Genomic DNA, 20,370 nt, shown 5'->3' on the forward strand with positions numbered 1-20,370 from the left:
CATGAAAGGACAGAGCAGGGCACGTTGTGCAATGGACACTGAGGCCTCTGTCCGTGTCCCACACCCCACACCACAGCCCAGAGCCTCAGGGAACAGGTGTACACACATCACTGCGAGGAGCTGCTTCCCTGCCTCCAGGATGAGAGACACATCTGGCAGCAGCTGGAAGCCACAAAGCCCCACGTAGGGACCAGGCATGAGGAAGGTGGGAAATGCTGGGTACTGGATGAAGGTGCTCTGGATGGAGGTCTGGGCTGGCGAGCTGTGGTGGGCAGAGGGGCAGATGATGGGGGAGATGAGGCAGGAGGATGGCATGGGGTTTGTCTCTCCCCATCCTACGAACCAAAACGGCCACCACTGCTCTTACACCTGTGTGGAGAGCAGAGCCCAGGTAGTAACAGAAGAACAACAGATGTTGCACCTGCATGACGGCTCCCGAACGGCGCCAGACGAGCTGGAATTCACTTCTGAGCCACAACAGCAAAGCTCTTCCCACAGACAGCAGTGGGAAGCAGGGATCAAAACACCACTTCCACAGACACATCCCAGCACTGGGTCCTGCCTCCACACACTGCATTTTCCACAGACCATCCTCACCACTACAAGACAATCAAGCCAAGCACATCTCCTCCAAGACCTCAGCATCCCTCAAAAAGGGGGCACAGCTATTTCAAAAGGAACTATGGGGGTACCAGAGGCAGCCATCAATCTGTGCCCCCCAACCTCACCTCCTGCCACCTTCCAACCACAGCCAGGAGGCAGAAAAGGCAGAAACCTCGCTGGAGGAAAACAGCAGCACCAGCAACCGTCCCCCTCGGTCGGGTTTTTAAATGGCTCTCAGATCCCTTCAAACAAATCTAAATGCACCGATCCTATTGTGTGCATAAATCTTTGCACCGGGGCCTGCACGCCTCCACACTATTGATAAAGAGAAACGAGTCTTAAATATTTAATGAGCGAATAAACCCGTTAAGAGGATATGATTAACTGCACGCCACGGCTCTGCATTTAAGGTGTCCCTGCTGTACCTTTAGAGGGGTTTTATTTTTAAGGGAAATCGGCAGCAGCAGCTGGTGGAAGGCAGCAGCCGGGCTGCGCGGGTGCTGCACCAACGGGAACGCCGGCACAACGCTCCACTCCAGAGGCATAAATATGCCACGGGAGCCCAGGCTGCTCAGGGGGGGCTCTATTGACTCAGCCTGACGGGCAGGGAGGGCAGAACACAGAGCCAAGGAGGTTTGAGGTTTCAGGTGAGGTGGCAGGAGCCGGGCTGTCGGTCGGAGAAGCCGCGTGAACTCTGCACCTTTCTGTCTCGCCTGGCAGCCGGGGGGCTGCCGGGGGGATCAGGAGACCTTGGAGCTATTTCCAGCCGAACCACGGAGCTGGAGGGTGACCTTGGGCAAGTCACTCACAGTCACCCTCTGCCTGGAGTCGGGCTCTGTGAGAGGCAGCTGGAGTCTTGCCTGCTGAGGGTGTGGATCGAGGCAGTGTGGGGTGCCAGGGTGGTTGAACCTTCCTTTTCCCCACCTCCACCGAGCTGGGAGCAGCCTCAGCACGGGGCTGGAGCACTGAGGGCTGGGGTACAACACACCAGCCAGCCCACAGGATGTTTCTCAGGCACACAGAGAGCAGCTGATGGAAGATTTTATGAAACCGAGTGCTATAAATGTCCCCTTGCTATGTGACTTTTTAAGTTTCTAAATTATTTTGATCATTATTTTTACCAGAGTGAGGTGAATAATATACAACAAACCACCGTGAATCATCACTCCAGTTTTTAGATATGTTAAATTTAGCTGTTTTGGTGCCACCTTTTTGTTTATATTCTCCAAGTGTTTCTTGCCAACAAGTTACCGGCAGGGATTTTTAGCCAGGAAGGAGAAGGGAAAAAAAAAAAGTGAGACAGACTGTTAATTTCTGTTAATTTTAAGCATCAACAAAAGATATTGGAAGAAAGTAGATTTCAAATTCTTAATTGCAACAGTTTCCCTCCCTAAATCTCAAGTCTAAAAATTAAGCCTGCCCAATCGGGAAGGCAAAACCCATCATGTGATGTGAGATCCCAATTAAAACGACTCTCATTCCTGAGACCAAGTATTCACAAAAGAGCAAAGACCGCGAATTATTTGCAGAAATTATCTGGAGAACAATTTTGAATAATGAATACGATGGGGGAAATCGCAGTCACTTGGAATACTTAATGCAACTACAAAAAAAAAAAAAAGAAATCACCAACAATTTGCGAACAGAGGAGAGGTGAAACGTGTGGAATAGATCATTTAGCACAGCTCTGCCACCACCAGCGACTATTCCAAATGACCAAAGCCCCTGTCTGGCTGTAAATGCTGCAGGAATTAGCGATAGAGACTGATGGACAGATGGAAGTCATGCTTGGAGATACCCCTAATCAAAGAGGCTGTGCCACCACAGCCAACACGCCCGTGCCCTGGTAGAATCAGGGTGAAAGAACTCGGGAAGCAGGATGTTCCAAGCAGCCCCAGGCAGGAGGAAGGGATGCTCGGGGTGAGGCAGCCGAGCAGAGAGCAGCTGCAGAGGAAGAGGAGCCCTGACACATGCTGGCCAAATCCCAAGAGGAACAAGCACACAGAACACCAAGGACGAGCTTCTGTGTGGTTGTGGCTGGGGGAAGGGGTGGGAGATGCCCTGGGAAAGGAGAGGCTCCAGGTAGGTCTGGATCAAACAGGGGTGGATGCTGCATCACCAAATGCTGGCTCTGCCATGGGAAATATCATCCCGTCAGCCAGGGACTGTGAGGATCCCAGGGTGTCCCCAGGGTCTGAAGCTGAGAGTTTGGGGCTCCAGCAGGACCCACTCTGCTTCTGCCACCTCCCCTCAAGTGCTGGGCTGAGCCAAACCCTGGCCTCACGCTGAGAGCTGCTCCCATGGCCATGATCAGAGAATGCAGGACACGGGAAGCAGGAATCTGCTGAAAACTGAATGGTCTTTCTTGCCCAGGAGCCAAAATCTGCCTCTTTGTTAGATTTACTTTGTCACAGCACAAGCTTTGCATTTCACCTATCAGCAATGGAGGCCAAAATCTCACCATTGCCTGTAGAGCCCAGCTGGGAGCAAGGACCTGAAGGGAGAAGGCAGGGAGAATTTGGGGGGCAGGAGCAGGCAAAGGAGAAAGGGTTTTGGAGGATCTTGGGGGACCAGAGCAGGGCATGGAGGAGATGGGGACCTTGTGGGGTCAGGCAAAGCCTGCAAGCACTGCTCAGCTGGGGAGATGCTGAGCCCTTCCCTGCCCCAATAGTGAGGAAAAGCAGCAAAGGTCTGCTAGAGATGGAGCTTTTCCACATCCCAGCCTGGTCAGCTGACATTTATCAGGGTAACAAAAGGATACAGCCTGATCACAAGACAGGCTGACAGTGCATCTTCCCCTTCTGGGGAGGAAAGTCAAGAGCCAAAGTTGTAAAAAGTAGTCCAGTCATCTTTCGTGTCTTCTCTTTCCTGCAGTTTGACGTGTGCAGGGATACTTCCTCTCCTCCCTTGAAATGAAAGACGAAAGAAAAATGCAAAAAATCCTGCATTTTAGGTGCAGGAATTAAAAAAGAAATCAAATTCTTCCAATGTTTCAGGTCAAATATTCCTCAAAGCTTCTGTTCTGGCAATCTAAGAACGTAGAGGCTGGATTTCTTAAATTCCCTTGAATTCAGGCTGTTTCTATGAATCTGTAGCAGTATTTCAACAAGGCTGGCTGAGGATGCTCAGGAAAGCCTGGCTGTTATACGCCTGGACTGCGGCAACCAGAGAACCACTCAGGAACTGAGAGACTCATTATTTGTTATTAACTCACCTGGAATCTCTGATTCCTTACATGTTATTTTGCTACTTGTCTGCAGAGTGAAACAGCTCCTCAAAAAATAGAAAGAGGAGAAAGTGAACCACCCACCAGTGGAGGATCAGCTTTCCAGTGGATTCTAGTAGGTCACCAGCAACTGCATCAAAGGAGTGTCCTGGGGGCTTCAGTGTTTGCTTCTTTGCCCCTTTATTTACTGTTGATTCCCTCTGTGGCAGCACTAGCAGCCCCTGCAGAGACTGCCCTGTTCCAGCCTCTGCTTTTCCAGGTTCAGGCACTGGGTATTTATTGCATTTGGCTGTTTTCAGAGCGTGGGTGTTTGCTTCACATGTCCCCACAGAGAAAAATCCCCTTGGAAAACTGTTCCAGGCAGGAAACTGCTGCTGCTCCTGGTGAGGGAATCACATGGGGAAAATCAGCTTCTTTTTCAAAAAATCCTCCAAGTGAGGAGTTTGTTCCGGAGAGATGGAGAACGGAGATCCCCATGGGCTCTGCTCCTGCCTGTCTGATGGATTCCCCCCAGCACCCATTTGGCTGGAACAGTGGTTGCTGTAATGAATTTTTAGGGATAACAATTTGTTGGGATAATGACTTTAGGTGCACAGGGCACTTCTATGCTCCAGCCCTCCTACAACATCTGCGTGTTACCTTGCTAACATTGCAGACAGAGAAACTGAGGCACAGGGCTGGCTCTGGAGAGGGACCAGGCTCCAGCAGCACCTCCAGCTGCAGCACTCCATGGATGCTGCGATATCAGCATCACCCACAACCTGGCTGAACTCCCCAAGGTCCCCAACCAGAGACCTCCTGTGTCCCCTCTGTCCCCAGAGCTGCTGGCCCTGTCCCTCTCTTGAGCATCACTTTCTGTCTCTGGCACCCAGCAAGCTCCTCTCCCAGCAGCTGGGAGCACCCCACGATCTCAGGGTGCCACCTTTGCCTGATCCCCAGGAGGGCACCACAGCAGGGCTGGTGCATCACCACCATGGCTGGGGACAGCAGGAGGACAATGACAATTGCTGCAGGAGCCTGACATTGAACCCAGCCAGTCAGAACAGCGGGTGTTTTGCTGGCAAGGGTAGAGGCTCTGCTCTGACACCGTCAGCGAGGGGACAGGAGAGGGAGGGGAAAGGAAAAAAGCCGAAGCAGCAGCCAGACAGCTGCCTCTTCCTCCTCCTCCTTTTGTGCAGAAATGTGGTTTTGTTTGTCAGTCAAACGGATTGTTTTCTCCTTCTTTGCAGGCCAATTGTTTCTGCTCCTGCAAGATAAGGGATTGAAAAGGGCTATATTTTTATGGCACTGAATCTAGGCCCTCCGAATTGCAGGGGAGACATCAAGTGGGAGAGGGATGCCGGTTCAAACCAACCCTCCTCTCCCCAGCTCCACTCTCCAATCCCATTTCCACCCCCATTTTCCTTTTTTCTCCTCCCTTCTCCTGCCTGGAGCTGCCTCTCAGCCCTCTCACTATTTAATCTCTGTCTCTCCAGTGGACTCAGGAGGTTTACACAGCTTCATCCTCTTTGCACCATCTGCTGAAAAGAATCTGCCTTTCCCCTGCTGCTCTGTCCAGCGGCTCCTCCTGCCACCTCCCCCCAAAACTGGGGAAAGCAGAGCCAGTGCCACTGCATGTGACGTAGAGAAGAACAAAACCCAGGAGAAAGGAGAGAGGTTTCCTTTTCTGTGAAGGATTTGCCCAGAAAGCACCTTGGAGAGCCAGACCCCAGAGTGCAGCAAGAGCAGGATGCAGACATTAGGGAAGAAAATGATCAATAAGAGCAAGCCCAGGGTAAGACAGCAGGATCCTCTCCAGGCTCCTACAGTGGGTTCAAGGATCCTGTGTCCAGTCTTCCTCTTGTTTCTTGCTGAACTCCCCCAAATCCAGACTCCAGATGGGATGCCGTGACTCACAGTGATGGGAACGCTGGGGCGATGGCCCCGCAATGACCGCCAGCATCCCCAAGCCAAAGGACAGGGAGAAGGTCCTTGCTCCAGGGACAGCCAGGGCTGGAGGCATCCTCACCCTCACTGCATCCCAAGCGGGAGTCCTTTGCTCCCAGGCGCTGATCACATTGCACACCGAGGACCAGAGGGAGGATTTGCCTCTCCTCCTTGGGGGATGAGAGCCTGGAAGGGGGCAGCGTGGTTCATATCCAACTCATAAGCCTCTCAGAGCTCAGGCTTGAGGACTGAGATTCACTCAATTAATTTTGCTTTGGCAAAAAGTCCATTTTTATTGCTATTTCATGCCTTCAGTATAGATTTTCCCTGCTCGTCTCAAAGGGATAATAAAACCCGACTCGTTCTTTTTATAAAAGTCTCACACTCCCTCTCTCACCAGGCTCTGTGTTCCCCAGCTAGAGATGTAAATTTAAAGGGGAAATGCTGTCATTTAAAACAAAACAAAACCAAAAAAAGCAACTCAGAAAGCCCAGCTTTGAGCATATTCCAGCTCTCGAAACTAGGCCGTGCAACCAAAGCAAAAACCAAGCTGCCACCTTCCCGCGGTGAAGCGGCATTCCCGCAGCGATCCCAGCCTCCCACAGGGGAATCAGGGGTGACTGCCAGCCCCAGAAAGCCACTCTCCATCCTGCAGGGTGGCCTCTGCTTGCTGGGGTGGGTAGTTTTTGCCAGCTGGGGGCTGGTGGGCACAGGTGGTGAGCGCTGCTCAGAGCGAGCTCCTTGTGCTTGGATGTGAGGCTGGAACCCCAGCACCTGCACCTGCCTCCCACCTCCTCCTCCTCCTCCTCCACACCAGGTGAAAGCCTCTCTGCTGCCTGCCTCAAGCAGCTGGGCCAGTCCTCCTGCGGGAAATCCCAAGTCCACGCAATTCCGAGCAGGTGGATTTGGAGTGTGTTTTCAGGCAGGCAATGGGACAGGATGGTGGCAGGACAATGCACGGACCTGCCTGCTCCACCCCAGCTGGGATGCATCCTGCCTGCTCTTCGGAAGGGCTGGAGCTGTGGAGGATCCCTCTGAGAGGTGAAGGAGGGAAAGGGAAACTGCCTTTCCTCTGAGAGGTGAAGAGGGCAAAGGGAAACTGCCTTTCCTCTGCCTTGTGCCCTGCTGCCATGACCTTCTGGGGGGGGATAGGATGCGAGCAGGGGAAGCCAAGGGGAAGTCTTGTCATCAGTGGGTGGCAGCAACTGCCTGGGGACAGGGCGGGGTCCCCAGCACCACCAGGACTTAAGGGCAGGTTAAGATCGAGGAGCACGCCTGGCACAGCTGATGCAGCCAGGACAGACTCAAGCTGGTGCCTCCTGCCTTGGCTGCGTGTCTGATTTGGTGACGTGCATAAATCCACCATCACTGGGACTCTCCCAGCTCAGCAGGAACCAGGAGCAAATCCAAACCAGAGCAGATCCAAAACAAAGCAAATCCAAAGCAGAGCAAAGGCAAGAGAAAACACACAGGTGCCTGCACTGTGCCACCCCAGCTCAGGACCAAGAGGTGACAGCAAACCCTTCATGTCCAAATGTTTCTCCTTCTCCCCATCCTGTACCCTTTTCCTGCACCTCCCTGCCAGGCTGCCTGCATGCCCTGGCTGCCAGGAACTCGGGGCCCTGCCTGCATCTGGCAGGGCAGGCAGTGCCCAGGGTGAAAGGAAACACAGCTCACTCTGCTCTGGCAGGTGTGCCTCCAGCAGATGAAAGTTGTAGGGCAGCTAACAAGGACACGCAGGAAAGGAAAGACAAGGAAACCCCAGGTGATAACACACTCCCTGGCCAACTGATGGTGCAGCACCTCCAGGCTCACCTCTGGTGCCCCCAGTGAGGCGGCGGCACAGCTCCATCAGTTAAACCAAAGTTGTGCCATTTCCTCTGGTGGTAAAACAAACGGTCTTTCCCCACTGTGAGGTGCCTAAGGGATGCTACAGAAAATTCTGCACCTCCCCCGTTTCGGGGGAGAATCAGTTGGAGTCCCTAGATTTTCCTGCAGAGCCCTCACAGGACTCAACCCTCCAGGCTGGAAAATCCATAGCGTGCTCTGACAACCTCTGCAGCTCAGGCAGAGGCGAGAGATGATTAAGACTGGCTGAAATCTCCCAGGACTCTGACATCTGAGAGGCCCCATGCAAGGCAGAGAACCACCCCAGGCTGCTCCTCGCAACCTGCAACTCCCCTCACCTTAGCAGGGAGCTGAAGGGAGAGCAGGGACCCAGCGGGGCCAGGAACCAGGTCAGCGCTGCTGGTTTCCAGGCAGCAAAGGTTTGGAAGAGCAGAGGATCATTTAGCAGAGCGACAGTGAAGGTTCAGAGCAGAGCCTTCAAATTACACGCTACAGAGCACTTTTCCTGCCTAAAAGGTCTCTGAAATGACTGTGGCGGCTCTGAAACGAAGCACTCTGTATGCAATTGTTCCCTGGGGCTTGCAGCAGAGACAGAGCCGGGAGAGGAGAGGTGGGTCTGCGGTCCCTGGCACGGGCAGCTCCTCATCAGATGAGGATACACACTTCTTCTGGGCTCCACAGCACAGCACTGCTGCTTCCCTAAATCTCCCTGGTGGTTTCTACCAGTCGTGGTATTTTTTGGTTTTGTGTTTTTTTTTTTTTTATTTCTCACTTCCTGCCTTGAACTTCACACAGCTCCTGGCCTGGGCTGCAGAGCTGCTGCTCGGGGTGTGGGTGCCCAGACCCACAATGAGCCCCTTGCCACCATCACTCTCACCACGCCTCAAGGCACACCTCAATCCCACGGGGAGGGAAGGGCACTCAGGGGGAACACGTCCTTTTCTCCATCTCACTTGGCTTCCTCCCATCTTTCTCCACTCCATCTCCCAGCAGCTCAAGGTCCATTTTCATCAGGCACTGACAGTCACCAGGAGAAGCAGACTCAGCACCGGCGGGCACCACGCGCAGCCAACCCGTGCCCCCCACCCTCTGTCACCAGCACACAGGTGACAGCAGCCACATCCGCACAGCCACCACGGCGCTGCTCACCCACCTGGGGCACACACGCTGCCACCATGGCAAAGGCAGCTGTGGGGTGGGAGCGCTCCACAAAGTCCCAGCACACACAGCAGGGAACCACTTCTGCACCATCAATGAGGCTCTGGCGATGCCCAGGAGCTGGGGCAGCTGGAGCTGAGCTGGGAGAGCTCCTGGAAGGTGCTGGCACCACCAGCGATGCCCTCCTCAGCTGGCACAGGGCCCGAGGAGCACTCTCCCATGCAAAACCCCAACTGTGGGGTTTGTTCCTCCACACCATCACTTTGGGAGGTCACCTGAGGGCAGCCAGCACGGGCACCGCTGGCAGCCAAGGGGAAAGCGGGCAGGGCCAGTGGCCACAAGAGCTTTCAGCAAGCCAAAATCTGCTCACATCTAAGGGATGGCACCGCTCCCCATCAACGGCAGTGGGGAACAAACAAGCACCCCAACAGCATCCCACTCTGACGTCAGTGAGAACCTCCGGCAGGTCTGCAACGTCAGCCACGACACTTCCAGCGGCCGGAGAGCCCCCGGGATGCCACCCCTGGGGCAGCTCAGCCCCTCCTCTGGGACCCCTGGGGCAGCTCAGCCCCTCCACTGGGACCCCAGCGCCACGCTCAAGGTGCTGCTCCAGCTGCATTTCCAGGGAGAGCGGGAATGGGGACACACACACACACACACACACACAGAGGAATTTAAATGGAATTTCACAGCTGCAGCGAAAGGGCACAGGAGGGGCTCAGGGCTATCTATCTATCCAAGATGCACCCACCATGTCCCCGCTCGGCATTTCGGCACCGCCGGCCGGGACACCGCGGCCACCCGCACCCGCGGCACCGGGGGGGCCGGGGAGCCCCTCCGTGACGTCACCGAGCCAGGCACAGACTCGCGTTTTGGGGGGGATCGAGGCGGGTTTGGGGCGAGCTTTGGGGGGGCCGGAACGGGCTGGGGCTGGAAATACGAGTGCGGTGCGGTGGGAGCGCGGGCGGAAGGGAAGGGAAGGGAAGGGAAGGGAAGGGAAGGGAAGGGAAGGGAAGGGAAGGGAAGGGAAGGGAAGGGAAGGGAAGGGAAGGGAAGGGGATGTGGCGGCGGGCTGGCGGTGCCACCGCCGCTCCAGCGGCAGCAGGAGAGCAGCGGGCCCGGCGGGAGCCGCGGTTGCAGCCGCAGCTGCGACGCGAAGCCCCGGGGGGGTAACGGAGCTGCGGGCAGGGCCCCCCCCGCCTCCGGCAGCGCCCCGCTCGCCCGGCCCCTCCGCTCCCCTCGCTCCCCCGCCGGCCCCTATCACCCGCCGCCCTTCCCGGGCCCTCCCCGGGCTCGGCGGCCCGCCCGGTTCCCCCGGAGCCGCGTCCGGAGCCCTCCTTACCTGGCGGGCCGAGCCCCGCTGCCTCTCAGCGGCGGCGCTGGGCGGGGGCGGCCCCGGCGGCCATGCCCGGGCGGCCGCGCCGCTCTCCCGCGCCGTGCGAGCCGCCTCGGCGGTGTCAGCGGGCGGGAGCCCCGCGCGGCGCCGGGAGCGAGGGGAGGGACGGCGGGGGCATGACCGAGCGCCGTCGGAAGTGCACGCGCGCCCGCCGCCTGCCCGCGACCGCGGCGACACCTGCCGGCAGCGCCGCCGGTGGCACCGGGAACGGCGGCGGGGCGGCGGCGGCGGCGGCGGGCGCTGCGCACACCGCGGGCAGCGGGGCGGGCGCTGGGCACGGCATAACGGGAACGGGGGCACGGCACACGGGCATAGGGAGCAATGGGGCGGGCGCTGGGCACGGCACCGGGCACCTTGGCAGGGCACTCGGGGCACCGGAACATGGCACACGGGGCACCGGGGCACGGCACTCGGTGCACCGGGGGCAGCGGGGCGGGCGCTGGGCGCGGCATAACGGGAACCGGGGCACGGCACACGGGCATAGGGAGCAATGGGGCGGGCGCTGGGCACAGCACACCGGGAACCGGGGCACGGCACAACAAGCACTGGGCACAGGGGCAGGCACTGGGCATGGCACGCTGGGAGCCGGGGCACGGCACACCGAGCACCGGGCAGCCAGCAGCAAGAACCGCATGGCAGCTCCTGAGCTGGGCACCGGGGAGGGGCAGTGGAGGGTGGAAGTGGTGTTGGGTACCGAGCATCCAACAGGCACCGGGCATCGGGGACATTCACGAGACTGGCACCGGTGCTGGGTGCAGGGAAGCCCCCGGGTAGCCCCTGCCAGGTACAGGTGACACCGGTGCTGGTGCAGGGCATCCTGCTGGGCAGCATCCAGCGGGTGCTGGCACTGGGCAGGATGAGGTCCCTGCAGACACACACCAGACCCTGGGTCTGGGTTTGGAGCTGGAGCTGTCTCTGGGCTTGAATCCACAATTGGATCAGGACTGCACCACATGTGGGTCTGCGCTTGGGTCTGTGTCTGGATTTAGATCAGGATTTGGAACTGGATTCTGATCCACATCTGGATTTGCATTTGGAGCTGAATTTGGATCCACATCTGGATCAGAGTCTGGGACGTGCATCTTCCACAAAGGATGGATGTAACCTTTCCACCCCGTGCTCCCCAAGTATTCCAGATCACCATCACCCCACGAGGTGTTCATCACTGCCCACTTTCCCTGCTCTGGGCACCTTCAGGGGTCTGCAGCAGTGTGACAGGAGCCTTGAGCAGGGAGCAGAGGGGAGGGACGAAATGGCAGCAGTCCCGCTGGCCTTGGCTGTGCTCAGCAGTGTGGCTGGGGCTGAACGTGCTCCAAGGAGGAGCCGAGGTCAGGGAGGGGGATGAGTGCAGGAAACATATTAAGTGAGGAAAATTGGCTGCAGCCAGCAGAGCTGCCTGATGTTTGCCTGGGATTTTCCTCTCCATCAGGTATCCGGTGTAAGCCCTCGCTGCAGGGTGGTGGCAGCTGGTTATTCATGATTGTCTTGGATGTGCCACCGGCCACCAGCACCTGCTGTGCACCCAGAGGGGTGGCACCCAGGACCCCTCCATGCCTGTGTCCCCAGTGCTGACACCCAGCTTTGGCCAAGGCGACGTGTGCAGATATTTTAAGAGGAAGACTCTGTGCTCTCACAGCTTGACTGCTAATTTATAATCCTGTTTTCCTATTAAAATAAAAGCCTCTCTCTTATTCCCGAACGTGAGAGCCAAAGCGGAGCTCTGAGGAAGTGCCCTGTTTGCAGAACACACTGAAACACACAAAGGAAACGAGGCAAAACCAGCGTTTTGCACGTTTTTTGAGCCTCGTTTTAGCCGGGACTTGGAACAGCAGAAGGGAAATCTTTTCCAGCAGGATGTGCACAGCGGGGGTGTGCGTGGAGCTGCTGGTGTCCCTTTGGAGCAGGGCCACCTGCCTGCCGAGGGACAGCCCCCGCTGCGGTGCTGCGTGTCCCCGAGGGGCGGCAGGTCCCCTGGGGATGCCGGGGGTGAGGGATGGAGCAGCGCGGTCCCCGCGGGGCCGGCCGGGCGGGGATGGCAGCCGGCGGCAGGAAATACCTGCTGCTCCGCCGCTTCCCGGCCGAGGCGAACAAGAGCCGGAGTGTTCGGAGGGCGGCTGCGGCCGCGTGTGGCAGGAGGGGCCTCCGAGGGACACTCAGGCCATTGTTCCTCGAGGATGTGCGGCGGAAATTTGGATGGACCCGTTGCGTGCCGCGCTCCCGGCATTGCCGGGACTGAGTGGGTTCAGGGTGGGAATTCATTAAACGCTGTGTCTGGTGGAGGGGTCACTGATATTGGTGGTTGGGGCAGCCCCAGTGGAAGGACCCCCTTGAGGGAGGCGCAGATGCACTGAGGAGGCACTGGCGCAGGTGCCCAGAGGAGCTGTGGATGCCACATCCCTGGAAATGTTCAAAGCCGGGTTGGATGAGGCTGGGAGCAAGCTGGGACAGTGGAAGGTAACCCTGCTCCCTGCAGCTGGGGCATGGCACATGCCCAGGGACTCTCAGCCTTTCCTGAGCTCCTGCTGGTGTTTGTTGTGGCCCTGCAGTAGCTCTGCTGCCTGCCTGCCCCACCCGCACCCCACCAGCCTTGCAGCAACCTGGAAAGGCATTTAATACAGGCTGGGTTTGATCTGCACTTTGACATTCCTTCAAGTGTTCCCTGGTGTTTTCCTGTCGCTTGCACAGCGCCTTTTCCCACCAACGCTCCCTCGCTGCTGCAGAAAGGAAGAAAAAGGCTTGCAGAGTGTGCCCAGCCTTGCAAATCCCTAATTACCCACCGCACATCCTGGCTTCCCTTGGAGCAGCGCTGCTGTCAGCAGGGATGGGGTGCGGATGATGCTGCTCCTTGCAGAGAGAGCAGAGGGGTTTGCCTGGCTGCTCCCACCTGGCTCTGCTCTCCTTCCCCATCTCTGCACCAGCTTCCAGATCTGAAGCAGATTTTAAGGGGAGAGGCTGGGAAAAGGGGGAGAGAAGAGAATGTGCTGCTCTCCTCCCGTGCTTCACCCTTTCTCAGGAACTGGCCAGATTGTTTCCATTAGGAAAAGCTGAGGATTCAAGTATTTGTCAATGACCAGGAGAAGATTTGCTGATGGAAGCTGCCGTTCCCTCCAATAATGTTGAGCGAGGTGCTTGGCGTGGACCCATCCTTTTATGGTAAAATTAGGGCTAAACACTGTGGGGATTTGCATTTGAAGTTGATTGATACGTGGCATTAGTGCACGCGTAGATAATTTCGTGTTTTGAGATCGCTGAGCAAGGAATAATTTTTATTTTGGGTCAAAGATAAGGGCATTGCGTTGAGATGAAATATGAAGGGGTGCTGATCTGTGTCACGGACACTGCGTTTCTCTTGGCTGGGGAAGGGGATGGCAGCCCTGCATTACCCATTCCTGCCCTTGCTTTTAATGCTTTGGGTCTGTGCCCGATGCAAGGAGCGATCCCCTGCTGTCACTTAATGCCAGGACACGGTTCCAACTTTATGAGCTTTGGAGTTTCCCCTTATTAAAAAAAAAAAAAAAAAAGCAAACAAAAAACGAGAAGAAACCTCTGCTTTATTTTATTTGCTTATTTTAGCAGCTGAAGGCTGTGCCACTGAGAAACATTAATTAAATAGAGCAGTGTGGCTTGATCATTACGGGAAAGGTGTGGGGAGAGCGTTGCCAAGCTGGCAGTGCCTTCCAAACCCCCCTCTGGCAACCTGGGCTGATGCTGTCAGCAGCACCTCGGCCCTCCCAGCTGCTCAGTAGCAGTCCCTGCCCTTGCCCTTGCTCTTGCAGCACGTCCCAGGCCAGGTGGCACGGCTGGTGTCACACCAGGATGTGCAGCTGTTCCCCTGGCAGCAAGGACAAGGGCTCAGCACCACTGGGGACTCAGGAGTGGAGGAAGGGGCTTCCTTTTGGGCTCCCAATCCACCAGGGCTGAAGAGGTGGTGGCTGATTTTCTAAATGCATCAGCACAGGGCAACTCCCTCCCTCCTTCCCTCTCTTTATCCATTCATGGAATCATTGAATCTCAGAATGGTTTGGGTTGGAAGGCAACATAAAACCCATCCAGTTCCACTCTCCTGCCATGAGCATGGACACCTTCCACTATCCCAGCTTGCTCCAAGCCCTGTCCAACCTGGCCTTGAGCACTTCCAGGGTTGGGGCAGCCGCAGCTTCTCTGGCATCCACCATCACAGGGAAAAATTCCTTCCCAATATCCCATCTAACCCTGCCCTCTAACAGCAGGAAGCAATTCCCCCTTCTCCTGTCACTCTATGTCCTTGTCCAAAGTCCCTCTCCTGTATATCCATCCATCCATCCATCCATCCATCCATCCATCCATCCATCCATCCATCCATCTCCCAGCAGGAGCACATGGGCTGCTTTGGCAGGAGCAATGTGGTTCATGGGGTACAGGGAGCTCTGAGGAGAGGGAACTGCAGACATTAATTAGGCAGTCGGTGAGATCCTCAGGTGCTGATAACTCAGCAGAAGCACCGGGCCATTTGCATGCAGGAGATGTCCCAGAGATAAGAAATTATCCCCATCCCCACCCCGTGTCCCTCCTTGTCCCTTTGATCGCGTCCCAGGGCCACCACAGCTGGCAGAGCAGGGTGACAAACCCCCTCCTCCTGCACCAAAGCAGGTGGAGGGAGATAAAAAGGAAGGGGAAGGAGGAGGGAGCAGAGCTGAGGAGCAAAATCAGCTGCACTACAAAACGCCCCAAGCAGTCACTTGTGCTTGAGGCCATCCCTGCTGTGTGGCCGAGTGGCTTTTTCCAGGCCTGGCAGGAGAAGCCCGGAGGGGTGGGAAGGGGGCCTGGGATGAGGGATGAGGGAAGGAGGAAGACGGCCCCAGTTGGAGCTTCAGTAGCTTTCAGAGGCATTTTGGGGATGAAAGCTGCCCTGGGGCCCCTCCCAGCGAGCAGCATTGCTGTGGGTATGCTGCGAGCATCGCGTTTGGCTGGCTGGCAGCTTCCTTGGTGTGCTGAAAATGGTATTAGAAAAAAAAAAATAATAAAAAAAGCAAACCTACAACAACAAAAAAATATAGCACCAGCCCCCCCTCCACCCCCCCCCCCCCCGTCTCCACCACCCAACAACAACCAAGAAAGGCAAAATCTTTCACAAGCCCGGAAGATGTCACCATAGAAACAGAAATCAGACCCACTCCACGGATCCTGCCGCCTGGGAAGGTGATAAAATGTTTTCTATCGATTGCTGTCGGGAAAGTCACTGCTGATAAGCCATCCGAGGAGAAATGGAGCGGGGACGCAGGGACGTGGGAGCTCTTCAAATGAGGCTCCAGATGGTCCCTGGGCTGCCCCTGTGCAGCAGGAGGGGACCAAGGGGCCAAGGGATGCCCGGGGGAGGCTGCTCTGCCCCGGGCTGGTGCCAGGGTGTGCCCAGAGAGGTGTGAGCCTGCCATGCCCTTGGCTGCTGCAGGCACCGAGTGGAAAGCTCAGTGTCTGCTTTCCTGCCCGCTTCTGCAGCACAGCAGCTGTTCCTGGCTTTGAGCTGAAAGAGAGGAGGTTTAGATTGGATATTAACAAGGAACTCTTCCCTGGGAGGGTGGTGAGGCGCTGGCACAGATGCCCAGAGAAGCTGCGGATGCCACATCCCTGGAAGGGTTCAAAGCCAGGTTGGATGAGGCTGGGAGCAAGCTGGGATAGTGGAAGGTGTCCCTGCCCATGGCAGGGGTGGAATGAGGTGAGATTTAGGGTCCCTTCCAACCCAAAGCATTCTACGATTCCATGAAAAACACAGCACGTTGGGACAGATGAACCTTCCCCTACTCCTGATGTGGCAGCACCAGCATTTCACCCCGTCTTGCCTCGCCCGGCTGGGTATCACTGTGATCATCCCCGTGGTGCTTTCCAGCCCTCCCAGCATCCCCATTCCCAGTCCCCATTTGCAGGCTGGGGGCGGCTCTGCAGCTGGGAGCATCCCTGTGGCTGCTGGGTATCACTGTGATCATCCCCGTGGTGCTTCCCAGACTCTGCCCCCCCAGAATCCCCATTCCCAGTCCCCATTTTCAGGCCGGGGGTTGCTCTGCAGCTGGGAGCATCCCTGTGGCTGCGGCGCCGGCTGCGAGGTGTGGGATCTTCCCGGCGGCTCTTCCAGGGCTGCGCACAGCGCCGGGGCCTGGCTCGAGTGCCCTTTGAAGAGATGGAAAATCCTATTATCTGCTCATTCTTCTCGCAGTGTGAAGCCTCAGAGCATTCAGCAGCAGTCGAGTGTGGTCTGCTGCCTGCAGCCCGGCGCTGCCTCCGCTCCCACCCACGCCGGGAGCTCTGGGTCACCGGGGATGGGCATCACATTCCCACCCCCTGATCCCTGCATTTCCCATCCCCTGATCCATGCATTTCCACCCCCTGATCCCTGCATTTCCCATCCCCTGATCCATGCATTTCCCATCCCCTGATCCATGCATTTCCACCCCCTGATCCATGCATTTTCCATCCCCTGATCCATGCATTTCCTACCCCCTGATCCATGCATTTCCACCCCCTGATCCCCACATCTCCCCGCTCTCTGATCCATGCCAGAGCTCAGGATCCAGCTGTCCTGGCCCCACAACAGCCTGTGCAGCCCCCAGCACTGGGGTGCAGAACACAACAGGCTCTGTGGGGGCCTGTGTGCTGATCCCCTGCTCCGTGGGGAGCCGAGGTTGCTGCTCCAGCCTGCAAATCCTCCTGTCATTAAGGCCGGGAAGGTGTAACCCATCTCACATCCTCCATCCCCGAGGCAGCTTTGCTGCCAGTAATTGGCAGCAATAAAAGAGGCGGTTAATCCAGGGCAGCGTGGGATGCAGGCAGAGGGATGTCTGCAGTGAAAGGCACCCTGGCAAGGAGGAGCTGAGGAAGAATACGCTCCTGGGCACAATTTGCAGCCCTGGAGAGCTGGTTGGATGCCACGGGGAGCATTTGCTGGGGATTTTGTTAATGATGTAGGCGCAGCCTTCCCAGCTTGGCCTGTGCTAAAGCCCTGGCTCGCACAAGCTGAGGCTCTTTGGCTTGAACTTAGACCAGCTGCTTTCCACTGGCTGGTGGATTTTTGCCTTGTTTCTGGGTGGTTCCATGCAGGAGATGAACAAAGGAGCAGTCAGTGGGTGATTTCACCTTAGGGGGGTTTTTTTGGAGGAGAAGGGAAGGGTTAAACCATGCCTCGTTACTGAGTTATTTTAGGATGGTTGCGCTGAAGGGACTGCGAGAGGATTTGTCTGCACATGGGAAGATGGAATTTAATCAATATTGACAAGAGCCATTCACCAAAACAGGCTCATTCGCTAATGAAAGCCAGACCTGGTGTGTCCCTGGGGAAGGACAGCTTTGGGAAAGAGGGGAAGGAGGCACTGGAAAGTCACAGCTCCCACTCCCATGCTCCTGGTGCTTATGAAACCAGGCTGCATTTGGGATTGATTTTCCCAGCACAGAAAGATTTTGGCTTGTTTGCCTTGTAGCTGCAGGATGCCCAGGACCAGCCCTGTGGCTGCAAAGCAACATTCCCATCCCTGCCCGAGGATCTGGGTCCATGTCACCCCTCTGGCACAGTGTCCCAGAGCCAGGCAGAGGCTGGGCTGTGTGTGGTGCCAGCAGAGCCAGTCCCACACAAACAGCTTGGGATGCAAAGGAACAGGATGGGGATGCAGGGTTTTTTTTGCACTCCAGCTCAGATCACAGCCAGGAAGCAAAATCTCCTTCCATGAGTGGAGGTGATTCTGTCCAAGCCATAAAATTTGTTGGGTTTTCTGTCACCTGTTTAACTCAAAACACCCCCCCCTCAAGGCAGTGGGAGAAGACTGGTTTTGTCAGAGCCTTGTGTTTTCCCCTCCATCCTTGCACTTCAAACCAGGATGCAGCCAAGACACCTCTGTGACCAGCCCCTTCCAGCAATGGAGAAGAAACCTAATTTCTGTGGTTGACAGCTGATATTTCCCATCACTGCCAGCTCTGTATCCTGGAGCTGGGCAGAGCTTGTTATCCCACAGAGGACAAAAAGCCCTGCCATTCCCCCCTGTGCATCCCCAGATTCCTGGAAATCCATGGAAGACAGCGACCCAGGCGTCATCCTGCTCCATCACAGCATCCATGTGGAGCAGCAACCGCTCTCTGCTGTGTGGAGGACTCGACTTAATTTGTTGGGCACTTTTTTTTCCCCTCTGAAAAGCAGCACCGTATCCCCCAACCTTCTGGTGCAGCCGCGGGGCTGCTCCCGGAGCGTGGGGGCGAGGGGGAAAAAGGAGAATTCTGATCCCCCGCCAAGCCTCACAATCCCATCCAAGCTCACACTGGCAGATAATGAGCTTTAATGAGCAGGCCACACTAATTGGTAAGTGATCCCAGAGCCGGCTGTGGCAGAGGAGAGGGGAGAGCAGTGGCAGCTCGGGGTGAGGAGGGGCCAGGGCTGAGCAGTCCCTGGTGGGGCAGGGGCTGCCAGGGATGGGGCTGTGGCAGTGAGGGTCTGCTTGCCCCCATGGGGGGCTTCCTTCTGGACTGCTGGCAGGGCTGGGATTGCAGGATCTGTTCCTGGGTGCCATCTGTGTGCTGGGGAGCAGCAGCAGGTCAAGGGAGGGGATTCTCCCCCTCTGCTCTGCTCGGGTGAGACCCCACCTGCAGAGCTGCCTCCAGCTCTGAGCCTTTAACAGCAGAAGGATATGGAGCTGCTGGGGCTTGTCCAGAGGAGGCCAAAGGCTGGAGCATCTCTGCTCTGGAAACAGGATGAGAGAGATAAGGGTGTCCAGCCTGGAGAAGAGAAACCTCCAGGGAGGCCTCAGAGCTCGTTCCAGGGCCTGAAGGGCTCCAGGAGAGCTGGAGAGGGACTGGAGACAAGGGATGGAAGGACAGGACACAGGGAATGGCTTCCCGAGGGCATGGATGGGCTATTGGGAATGAATTCCTCCCCTGTGAGGGTGTGAGGCCCTGGCACAGGTTGCCCAGGGAAGCTTTTGCTCTGAGGGGTGATGAGTGGCCAGAGGGCAGCTGGCACCTGCAGCCTGGTCTGGGCTGGGGCAGGGTGAGCCTGAGTGGCCAGGGAGCTGCTGGTGCTAATCAGAGACATTCCTGAAGCAGTCCTAATCGCAGATCATTGTAAATTCCCCTCTCAAATGGAGTGGAAAAATGCTATTAAGCTAATATAACATCTCGGGAAGGACGCGCTGCCGCCGCCGTCCCCGGGGAATCCGGCTGCAGGGAGGGGAAGGAGCAGGGGATGACAGCAGCCAGGAGGGCTGGGATGGTGGGAGCTGCTCAGGAACACCCAGCTCTCCTTGGCTGTGCCCTGCCTCAGTTTCCCCAGATGGCCAAGAGGCCTTGAGCTCTGATCCAGCACTCAGGACACCCCAGGAGCTGGTTGAAGGGCTTGTTTCTCATTGAACCACTGTAAAGTCAGGGGAAACTGAGGCAGAGGAGAGCCAAGGACAGCAGCAGGATCCTACCTCCCCTGGGTGCCTTGCTGCCACATTCTCTAGGAAAAAGGTGTCTAAGTCATATTGTTGAAATAGCAACACATCCAGGAGAGCAGCTGGAGCAGGAGGCTCCAGGGAGCCCCCATAACACAGGCTGAGCAGAGAAACTGTGACTGCCCCTGCTTGGAAGCTTCCAAGGCCAGGCTGGACAGGGCTTGGAGCAACCTGGGATAGTGGAAGGGGGTGAAACTGGGTGGATTTGAAGCTCCCTTCCAACCCAAACCCTTCTGTGATTTGTGATGGGCACTGTGATGTGGCTGATTTGGGCAGTGCCTGAGCTGGGTCAGGACCAGCTCAGCTCTCTGGGCGTGCAGGGCTGGGGGGTGACCTCTGCCAGCACCCCAAGGAACAAACAGGGCATGCATGAGTATAAACCCCATCAGCCCCATCAGCGATTATCAGCAGAGCCGTGGTTAGATGGGAGCACCCTCACCCAGGGGTGCTCAGGGGCTGAGCAGGAGCCCGGAGACATTGCCAGGAGCACAGGAGTGGCCTGTCCCCACCGGTGGCACTCTGCCAGCTCCCTGCAGCAGCCGTGCTCCCTTCCAACACTAAGTGGCAGCCTCTGCCCGGCTTTGGGGCAGCCCCTGGCAGCGCCCGGGCAGCGGAGCCTGGGCAGCAGCATCCTCGGGGGGGCTTCAGCATCTTCAGAGGGAATTTAAACATCTTCAGAGGGGGCTTCAGCATCCTCGGGGGAGCTTCAGCACCCTCGGGGAGGCTTCAGCATCTTCAGAGGGGGCTTTAACATCAGCAGAGCCTGGGGC

The 20,370-nt window shown here is 56.9% G+C and overlaps 1 protein-coding gene across 1 annotated transcript in view; it reads left to right on the top strand.

Moving 5' to 3' along the window:
- The window catches only part of LOC141730999 (uncharacterized), a 69,402-nt gene extending 55,819 nt beyond the window's left edge, over positions 1 to 13,583 (top strand). The window contains exon 3 of the mRNA XM_074552673.1: positions 10,104 to 13,583. Coding sequence (XP_074408774.1) covers positions 10,104 to 10,951 — 848 coding nt within the window. The 3' untranslated portion in view covers positions 10,952 to 13,583. The remainder of the gene's footprint in view (positions 1 to 10,103) is intronic.
- The last annotated feature ends 6,787 nt before the right edge of the window (positions 13,584 to 20,370 follow it).

This window comes from Zonotrichia albicollis, chromosome 16 (genome assembly GCF_047830755.1).
Source record: "Zonotrichia albicollis isolate bZonAlb1 chromosome 16, bZonAlb1.hap1, whole genome shotgun sequence".
NCBI lineage: Eukaryota > Metazoa > Chordata > Aves > Passeriformes > Passerellidae > Zonotrichia > Zonotrichia albicollis.